We start from the raw sequence: 11426 nt of genomic DNA, 5'->3' as shown, positions 1-11426 counted from the left end.
CAAATGTATTTTTTTTTTTTTTGTCCTTTTTGAGACTGGCCACACCGCGCTCAGCCAGTGAGCACTGTGAGCGCACCGGTCATCCCTATATAGGATCTGAACCTGCGGTGGGAGCACTGCTGCGCTCCCAGTGCCGCACTCTCCAGAGTGCGCCAGGGGCTCGGCCCCTTTCAAATGTATTTTGATTGTATTCATCACATAGTAGTCATTAGCTAAAGATGTAAAAGTGAGACTCTCAGGTAAGGAATACAAAATTATAATTCAGTATAATGAGGCAGGCAACTGCCAACTAAATCTTAAAAGGCGAGATAACTTAGCTGTGGTTGTAAAATCCAAGCAGACTTGTAAGATGGCTTATGTAGATTAGTTAGACTTCTGAGATAGCTGGTCAGATAGATATCATTAGAACTGTGTGCAGCAATTGTCAAAACGATGAGGAAAATATCAGTCATATACCTTGTACTGAGAAATAAACACTACTATAAGTCAGCTGCTAGAGTCTAAAATCACAGATGTCTTACTACACAATAGAAAGTTCATTAAATTTTATCTACATTAAGGAATTAATAATTTCATTAAAGGGTTTGGCTATTTAAATAATTCTTCTTTTGCTGCTGTTGTTCTTCAAGTCTCTGTGATGCAATAATCACACTCCCAATATATTTGTTTTTGCAAAGCTAATATTTTCATCCATCTGGCTGAAATATAAAGTCAACCAGTATTATTTATACTATATTATACCTATAGTCCATACATGGGTTCTGTAAGGAATTATTTCTAAGTGTACATTAACTACCTTATTTCAACTCTGTCAGAGTAGAATTCTTGTTCTTATTAAAGAGAATTATGTATGTTCCAGCTCTAATCTCTAACTTATCCCCTGAAAGAGTGGGATAAGTTTATATCCCACCATGACCATGTTCCAAAATGAATATCAGATGAGTTACTAAATAAATCTACACACTAATCTACTTAAAATTCTATAGAGGAAAGAGATACATTTAATAAAGTTTACCAATAAAAATGATTACCTAAAAAATTATTTTATTCCAGATTAAAATTAAGCATGCCCTTTGCAAGAAAGATGATAAAAATTTGTATCTTCTATAAAGGGTGAAGGAGGTGTGGCTTAATTCTTCCACCTCTATAGATGTCTGTCATTCTAGCCACAGAGTCAAAGAATCTATTACATAAGACTCCAGACAAAGTGTTCCTTTAATTAAATAATAAATAATTAAAACACCTCTGAATTTTACTGTAAGCAAAAGAAATGTAACTTCAAATACCTAATCATCTATATCTAAAATCACCTAACAGAACAAGGTCTCACTTTATTTATTATGATTGATGTTTGTCACCTAGAGGATGTCACTTCCCTCAAACCTCTACATTGAGATTTTCTAGGGTTTACACTTTAGCATTTAAGGATGCCAACTTCCATTCAGAGTTTCTTTTAGAAATTGATAAGGAGAAGCAAGAAACTTTTACATTGCTTTATGTCTCTTTTCTATGTATTAACTATGTATTAATTTTATATTTAGATTGGAACACTACATATTTATGTAACAAGATAATATAAACTTTAAAAAATAAAGATAACTATTCAAAACAAATTATTCTATCACTATTCCTTTGAATCATAAATTTAAAAGCACTGTTTTGAAAGGTGAAAAAGATGCCATACAGGCTACAGTTCAATATATTTCAGATACAAATACGCAGGTTCATTTAATTATACATAAGTTTTATTTAAAGAAAAACAAGGTATATGGCCACAGCATTTCAATTAAGGAGTTAGAAAAAAGCAAAGTGCTTCGTGGTTCTCCAGTTACCATTCAAATAATAAACTTTTTAACGTTAAAATAAAGTGTAGAAGAAATAAGTTCTGTAAGTAGACTGAGCAATACAAATTCAAAATACAACTCTGTCTTCCTGTGTTCTTTCCCACCAAAGTGTGCTGTTTAAAGTTCCACAACTATTATCTTCTTCCTCTTGTTCTTTAGTGAGTTCTACAAAAACCTAGATGAAAGGAAATAAATGAATATAGTATTCTGTACCTCAATTATCTCAAAGAACTTTTAACCAAATCAGAAATGATACAAGACTATATCTAATTACATTAACAATTACCAAAAGAGATTTATTGATATCAATACTATTCAAACAGAATAAGTTATCTCCATTAATTACATACAAAGATGGATGTTATTTTAGAGAATTAATAATTTCTTTTGATTAATATTTTAACTGCCACAAAATAATTTATAAATATTTAAACAATGTAATTTCAGATATGCTAACAACTGAATACCATTATCATGACTAACTTTCTTTACCAAACTGAAAAAATTGAGCTATTCAAAATAAGCAAATGGAAATTATCTTCATTTAATTATTCCGCAATGTATACATATATAAAAACATCACATTGTACCTCATAAATGCACACAAATATAATTTTTCAAGTAAAAGTAGTATTAATAAAAGTAAATCAGATTTTTAAAAAAACAAAGTAAGCAATGAAGAACCTAAAGTTTTTTAAAATTATGCAAAATAGATGATTCTATAACACTTTGTCTCTGGTTCATAATCTCTCTCCCTTTCCAATATAAACATAAACAATTGATTAGATACTTTCTTCCATAAAATAAGTTTTAAAAATTTCACTTTATTGTACCTGTTCCAGTGTTGCTTGAGAAAAGCTATATTCTTCAATGGCAAAAGTATGTTTAGCTATTAAAATATAAAGACAATATTTTACTTATCAACAGTTTTAAAGAATAAAATGGCACTAAGATGCCTACAGTCTCTGCTAAAAAAAACCAAACTCTAATCGGCTCATTTAAATTTGAAGCTTCCACTCATGTCATTTTCCTCTCCCTATCTTGCTTGCTTCCTTTTTCTTACTCACGTCCACAATTTCTCTATAGCCTTCGGCACTATGTGTTTAATGTTACTTTTCTTATTACACCTTTTCTATCTCCTCTGTTCCCCTCTACTTTCTTCCTCTGTTGTTCTTTTCTTTCATGTTTCTTTTGATCCCTACTCTTTATCTCCCATTCCCCAACTCCACTGTAGCCTGTTCTTGCTTCTTGAACTAGATCTTGGATTTATGTCATATATCCATAAACTTTTCTTATTTTATATTTTTTTGCAATCTAATCTAATACCAAATGTCTGCTGTTCTATTCATTCCTTTAATTTAACTTTCCCTAAGTAAAGCTCATAAAGAAATCAACAGGAAAGCAGAAACTTTACCTGACTATGTGAACACATATATTATAGGCACAAAAATCATTAGTACTTTTAGGCAAAAAAACATCAGTCTGCAGCTGTGGTGTAGATATGTGAGGTATCAAGAAATAGTTTTGTATTCACATAAAGAACAATCATAAAAATCCTATAGTTATTTTGAAAGGTATTCATGATAAACCTTATGTGTAAATATAGGTTGTAACAGCTTATAAATACCATTAAAAAGCTGTATATGAACACTTGCCCCACCCAGGAGCTTATCTCTGTCTACTGCCACCAGCATATATTTATCCTATCTACTGCATTTTTTGAAAATGCCAAGATTCAATAATCTTCTTTAAAACTCTGGGAAATGTCTGCCCTCCTGCACTATGAATTCTCTTCTCCTCTCTCCTGCTGCCACTAGAGTCTTGATACCATTGACATTTCTATGGCCCAGTATAAAGTAACTATTCCAGAAACTCAATGCTCCTGCCACTGGACTGAACTGCTGAGAGATTAAGCTGACCTTTTTCATAGATGGAATGTGATAAACTGTGGTGATATCCACTAAAGACTGTAAAAGTTTTACACTACAATATAGTTGATCTACCAAATCCCTGTCACATTAGTATTTATCTATATCTTAGATTAAATGAATAAAAAGTTATCTTCCTATTTGCCATAGTTGCTACAATAAACTGAATCCCAGGTTCTAAATTTTTTAAATAAAACTCTTCCATAATTTGAGAGCTACCTTACAATCTTTTTCAAAAACTACTCACCTTCTTCCAGTTTAGAAAAAGATTGTGAAAGGGACTGAACATCTTCCTTAGGAATTTTATAAACCAAAATAGAAGAAAAACTGTAAACAAACATAAGAAAAAATATAGAAAAATTCAAAAATTACTACTATTGTGTTCTAAAACTAAAGTTCAAAATTTTTAAAGTTCAAAAGTAAACTCTAGTAATTTGTTTCGATATTTATTTGGGAAAAGACTAATTGAAATAAAATATTTCCATATACAATAAAATAACTCTATCTTTACTACTGAATAAGAACTTTAAAAAGTTTAATTACTATCAAATATTGAAAGATCTAACACTAAGGTAGATATAAAACTCCAGCCATCAGACTTAGTCAAATATAGTGATAACTGGCCATTTTAATATGAGATACACAGGCAGATAGATATTATAAATTAAGACAGTATTTTTCTTAATCTTTAATATAATAAACTTTTACGATTATTGCTCTATAAAGAAATATAATTATATTTTAAAATTAAAAAAATTTTTACCTCTCCTGACGTCTTGCATTTGGAAAAATATACAGAATTTCTCTTTGAAGGCGGTCTACTTCTAGGTTTTCTATCCAGTCTTTTAATTTAATTTCCAAAAAGTAGCCTTTTCCAAATTTACTCTTTAGATGTTGTGCTGTTCCAATACATCTGAAGTAATTTTTAAAAGAAAGCTCAGATATAAAATGACTTGACAGTTTCAAAGAAAGATTTCTCAAATCTCTACCATTTTTTAAGTAAAATTATGTTGGAATACTTTTTACATTTACAGAAAAGTTACAAAGATAATACAACATCCCCATACAGCCCTCATCCAGTTTTAGTTTCCCATATCTTTCTTACAACATCTTATATTATTAACATGGTACATTTGTCAAAATTGAGAAACCAACATTATTGCATTACTGTTAATGAAACTCCAGACTTCATTTGGATTTCACCAGTTTTCCAGTAGCATCCATTTTCTGTCATGTCTCCTTTTTCTTCAATAGCTGGTGACAATTTCTACTTTTTCCTTCTTTTTCATGACTTTGACAATTTTGAGAAGGACTGGTCAACTATTTTGGTAAAATGTCCCTGAATTTGGGTTAGTCTGATGTTTTTCTCACTATTAGTTTGGGGTTATGGGTTTTGGAGAGAATACCACACAGCTGAAGTATTCTTATCACATCATATCAGGAGGTACATGACATCTGTATAACACTGCCTAGTTAAGGTAGTATTTATCAAGTTTCTTAACTGTAAAGTTATTATTTTTCCCTTTCTGAACTCCAATCTTTATGAGACTGGCTAAGTCCAGGCCAAATAGGGGGGTAGGAGATTAGGCTTCCCCTCATAGAGTAGGGTAATATCTACATACATTATTTGGAATCATTCTGTAAGAAGGAGTTGCCTCTTCTCTCACATTTATTTATTTATTCAATCATTTAGTCAATAATTTATTTATGTAAATGTGAACTCATACATTTATTTTATACTTTGCATTATAAGCCAATACAAGCCTAACAATTTCTGAAAATAACAAATATCATGCCTAAAAATAACATTCTAAGTTACTGAATAACTAAGCCAATTCCAAATGTAAAGTAGCTAGCCATTTTTTGGAAAAATTAACATATAACGTTTTTAAGTAATTCTATAGAAAACTAAGTGATTCAAAGATATTAAGTTTTGAAATAACATTCAAAATCCAACCTCACTCTCCTTCCCTAAATGGCATGCTGATTAGACATCTACCTTAACTGACCAGACACCATGATAGCCACTCGGTCACAGACAGCCTCTGCCTCCTCCATATAATGAGTGGTCAGAATAGCAGCCCGCTTTTTGTTTTTAAATGCAGTTTGAATTGCTCGCCTATAAAACATAAATAAAATAAAAAGAAGAAAGAACACATAAGAACACATTTGTTTGCTAATAAAAATATTGGGTTTTTCATATACAAAAATCAACTCAAAATGGATTAAAGTCCTAAATGTAAGACTTGAAACTGTGAAACTGCTAGAAGAAAACATGGGGGAAATGATACATGAAATGGGAATGGGTAGTGCTTTTTTGAGTGAGAGTATGAAAGCACAGGTAACTAAAGCAAAAATACACAAACAGGGACTACATCAAACTAAAAAGCTTCTGCACAGCAAAGTGAAGAGACAACCTACAGAATGAGAGAAAGTGTTTGCAAACTACAAATCAGACAAGGGGCTAATATCTAGAACATATAAGGAACTCAAACTGCTCAACAGCAAAAAACCCAATTAAAAACTGGGAAAGGACCTTATACTTGTCTGTTTCTGCTGCTTATAATTGAATACCTGAAACTGGGTAATTATTAAGAAATAAAATTTAGTTCTTACAGTTTTGAAGGCTGGGAAGTCCAAAGTCCAGGGAGCACATCAGGTAAGGTGACTCTACAGTGACCAGGGTGTCACATGGTGAAAATGGGCTGAACAAGAGTAAGCTAACCACTTCATTTGCTCTTCTTGTAAAGCCATCAAAACCACAACAGTACCCATTAAACCATCAATGAATTATCCATTTACAAGGGGTATAGTCCTCACAATCTAATCACTTCTTAAAGACCACACCTTTCAATTACCATAATAGGATTTCCTACCCTCTTAACACCGTTACAATGGAGATTAAGTTTCAACAACATGAACTTTTGGGGGACACGCTTGACCCACAGCAGACCTGAACAGACATTTCTCAAAATAAGACATAAAAATGGCCAACAAGCACATGAAAAAATGTTCAAAATCACTAATCATCAGAGAAATGCAAATTAAAACCACAATGAGATATCATCTCATCCCAGTTAGAATGGCTATTATCAACAAGATGGAAAATGACAAATGCTGGCAAGGATACGGAGAAAAGGGAACACTCCTACAATGTTGATGGGAATGTAAATTGGTACAGCCACTGTGGAAAACAGCATGAAGTTTCCTCAGATAACTAAAACTAGACCTATGTTATGACCCAGCTATCCTACCACTGGGTATGTACCCAAAGGAAATGAAATAAAAACATCAGAACAAGACCTACATTCCAATTTTCATCACAGCACAATTCGCAATAGCCAAGAGATGGAATCAACCTAAATGCCCATCAACTGTGGTATAAATAGCTAATGCAATACTATTCAGATATAAAAAGAAATCATAACCTATCATTTGCAGCAACATGGATGGAACTAGAAACCATCATGTTAAGTGAAGTAAGTCAGGCACAGAAAGACAAATACTGCATGATATCAATAATACATGGGATCTAAAAAAAAGAAAAAAGGTGGTTCTCATAGAATTAGAGAGTAGAATAATGGTTACCAGGGGCAGTGGCAGCTGGGGGAGAAATGGTGGACTAACAGGTACAAAACTATACTATCTACCCTAAGTGTATCTTTGTGCAGTATATGCATGCACTGAAACAACACACTGTACCCCACAAGTGTACAAATAAATGTTAAAATAAAAAATAAATGAAATAAATTTTTTAACAATTGGGCTTTTTAAAATCCAATTATTTGGTTAATTTGGCTAATTAAAACTTAACCAAATATCAATTGGTATAACTATTATATCCTGCCCAACTGTGATTTTTCTATTCTAATTTATTTTCCCTTAACTTTGAAAGTTTATCAAATGAAGAAAAATTCATGGAAAAGAAATTCCATGATTTTAAGTTTATATGGGTTAAAGTATGATAATCAATGTATCATAAAAATTGATGCCTTTTCATGCTGTAACAAAAATAGGGTGGATAAATAATCCATACATATAATAGTTATAAAACTGAAATGTTGTATATGTGTTTGCATGAATGTGTGTATGAAAAACATACATTACTTTCACAGATAACCAAAAACAACATAATTTGATCAAGATATGCTAAAAATACTAAAAATATACAAAAAATTTGAGCATCGAAATCCTAATTTGTCATTAAGAAACTTATCTTCATTACATATGTAAATCATATTCAACATATGCCTCACCCTTGTATATCATACCTGGCCTGAAGTTGGTTCAACATCACCAATGAGAATATTAATAATTGTGCTTTTGCCTGCACCATTTGGACCCAATAGTCCCAAGATCTCTCCTAAAGACATTGAAAGGAAAAAAAAATTATATTCAAATCAAACTAAAAATGGAAATTACTCTTCTGGAAAAGTTAGTTAAGAAAAAATAATTAAATACTAGCCTTTTTTCACACAGAAAGAGATGTATTTAGTTGCCACTTTCTTTACTTTTCTTGAAAGAAGAAAATCTTTCTTGTCATCATATTCTTTATGCAAACTGCTGACCATAATGGCTGGTTTCTAACAAGGGAAACAGGATTTAAAAAAAGAGTTATAAACCAGATATCTATCATTAAGTGACAGGCTACACATACCTCATGTCCATATCATAAGAACTATATTTGCTAATAAGGACGTATTGTACAAATAAATAACCATTTATGACTAAAATCATGGCTTATTCAAAAGTAAATAGACAAAAATAATTTTTCAAGAAAGATTATTTTCAGGTTGATTCATATGCAAAAAAAAAAATATTTTTCAGATTAATACCTATATACTGGCAAGTGATCATTTGACATTTCATATGACCTAGCCATCAAGACTAAATTACCTCCTCACAACACTGGCAACTGATCAGCTCTTTAACCTTTAGTCTTTCAGCTTTGACATCTTCATCTTCATTTTCATTGTTTGGTGGTTCTGGAAACTTCCTAATTTTGGACTTTGTTGAAAGGGTCCTACATATGTAAAGATAGTAGATTTTCGAATAATTAAAATAGTAAGAAATCCAAGCATTACATAAGGAAAAGATTTTTTAAAATATACAACCATGATACCTAGGGTTATCTCTGAAAGTTGGAATTATAAGTGATATTTGACTGACAACATTTGAATAATATTATCTAAATTCATTCATGTATTCAACAATATTATATATGACTAAGTACATGGTCAGGTGTCATTCCACATAAAGACAGAATGATGAAAAAACATGGCCCTATTCTGTATACTTAGGGAATTGCTCAATCAATTTCTTTTCTCTTTCCATATCTTTCCCTTCTGTATCTTAATAGGGTATTTTCTGGAGAGTGGTGGGGTCATCTTTTTCCCACATATAACAGAACCCAAAAATCTCATTTGAACATGAATTCATCTCTACCTCTTATATCATTACTCTCCCTCCTTTCATAGCTGAAAACCTTCCATCTCCAGTTACACATCTCCCATTCACTCCTTAATTCCCTGTAATCTGGTTTCTGCCCTTACCTCTCCATTAATATTATTTTCTGTAAGATAACTAATGATTTTGTATTTGCCTTGTCTAATAGCTCAATTTAACTAATCTTCAGCCTTTAATATGATTGGTTTTTTCCCTTGATCCTTTGTTTTTCATAATTTCATCTCCTATTTTCCTCTCTACCTCTCTTACTATTACTTTAAAATTTCCTTTACAAATACTTCTTCCTCTGCCTACTCTTAAAAATGCTGTTCCCATGGGTGCTGACTTCAGCCCTCTACATTTACTCTTTCTGGGCAATTTCATTTTTATTAAGGCTGTAAATTCTTTAAAGGCAGGGTCCATATTTTTTCATCTTTCTATCTTTATTTCAGCATATAATTAGATTCACCAATAGTTATGAGTTTTAGTAGACAGGTCAAACAGATATAGACATTGAGGATGCTGAAAGGGGTGATGAATGTAAGTGACAAATGATGTGAGCAAGGCTGGTTAGAGGAAAAAGTAAAAATGGGGATATTTGGGAGAATAGGAAAAACTCAAGGGTATGAAATCATAGAAGGAAAAGTCCAACAGGACTCATAAAATAAGAGAAGAAGAAAGATGGAAAGTTATTGGTAGAGTTGGACAATCAAGTTTAAGATTTTACAGATGAAATAAAGAACAGTGATGTCATGGCTCTGATGCAAACAAATGGGTGAAGTAGAATAGAGGCAAGTCACTGGCTTGGAGAAAATCAGAAACTGAAAGGTTAGAGTATTAGAAAGGTTATCATGAGGGTGGTCGCCTTCCCCAAGTTGACAGCAGGAATATGGACAAAGAGGAGGCAGAGTCAGATGCTACAGTCTTTAACAAACGGGGGAACATCCAGTGGTTAGTAAATAACAATTATACATTTATTTATACACTCTAGTTTTCTATAATATGTTAATATTCAGCAAATAAATTAAAAAAAAACATATGAGTAATATACAAAAGAAATTCAGAATTAATTTAGTACCGACAGCCATATTTCAAATGTACAACTTGAAGAAAATATTTGCAAATCATATATCTCATAAGGTACTTATATCCAGAATATATAAAGAACACTTACAACTCAGTAATATAAAAACAAATAACTCAATTTTTTCAAATGTGCAAAGGATTTGAATAGACATTTCTCAAGAGAAGATCTAAAATTGGACAATAAACACATGAAAAGGTGCTCAACATCATGAATCATTAGGAAAATGCAAATCAAAACCATACTACTAGAATGGCTAAAATAAAAAAGACAAACAACAACAAGTTTTGGCAAGGATGTGGAAAAAACAAAACCCTCTTAGAGGAAATATACTACTGCTTTGGAAAACAGTCTGGCAATTCTTCAAAAGGTTAAACATAGAGTTAACAGCAATCCCATTCCTAGGTATCAACCCAAAAGAAATAAAATACAATGGTACTTCAAAAAGTTCATGGAAAAATAGAATTAAAAGATACTATGAATCTTTCCATGAACTTTCTGAAGTACCCTCGTGTATGACTACACAAACACCTGTACACAAATGTTCATGGCAACATTATTTATAATAGCCAAAAAGTGGAAACTCACTGAGGAAGACACATACAACATTATTCAGCAAAAAAAAAAAAAAGTAACGAAGTATGCTACCTGCTACATGATAAACCTTCCATATGCTAGGTATTAATTATATTGCCCAAATCCTAACAATTTTTTAAAGGTGTTTTCTGAAAAATCTGATGATTTTCCAACATTAAAAGAAAGTGTCAACTATGGTGAAACGTAAATAAATATATAAAAGTTAGATATTTTTTAATTGGTCTTTCTTGGCTTGAGTTTTCTGAAACATTTTCAATGTTTCTTTTCTTAAACATTTTAAAAAATGTATGATATAAATATATTTAAAACACTGAACACGCAGTAAGTATACTGGGAAGTATTATATTATTATGTAAGTATTATTTGACTATACACATTAATGTTAATTTTGCAAAAATAAATATAAAAAAAAAAAATTACGCTGAGTAAAAGAGCTAGACCAAGGGCCGGCCCGGTGGCGCACTGCTACAGTGCGCCGCTTGGGAAGTGCGGCAGCACTCCCGCCGAGGGTTCGGATCCCACATACAG

General features: G+C 31.8%; 1 protein-coding gene across 1 annotated transcript; it reads right to left on the bottom strand.

Moving 5' to 3' along the window:
* Positions 1–1723: 1723 nt before the first annotated feature.
* LOC103602202 (ATP-binding cassette sub-family A member 5-like) lies at positions 1724–9332 on the bottom strand. Its single transcript, XM_008586618.1, has 10 exons — positions 9325–9332; positions 8669–8795; positions 8238–8355; positions 8044–8135; positions 7279–7304; positions 5772–5891; positions 4536–4685; positions 4020–4099; positions 2678–2733; positions 1724–2019 (listed from the first exon to the last, which is right to left on the bottom strand). Exons 1-10 carry the CDS (start codon positions 9330–9332, stop codon positions 1912–1914), a joined length of 885 nt encoding a protein of 294 aa, XP_008584840.1. The 3' UTR covers positions 1724–1911.
* Between the last annotated feature and the right edge of the window lie 2094 nt (positions 9333–11426).

Source organism: Galeopterus variegatus, unplaced genomic scaffold (assembly GCF_000696425.1).
Source record: "Galeopterus variegatus unplaced genomic scaffold, G_variegatus-3.0.2 Scaffold4047, whole genome shotgun sequence".
NCBI classification, from domain to species: domain Eukaryota; kingdom Metazoa; phylum Chordata; class Mammalia; order Dermoptera; family Cynocephalidae; genus Galeopterus; species Galeopterus variegatus.
Note: the sequence above shows the minus strand (reverse complement) of the source record. Positions and strands in the feature narration are given on the sequence as shown.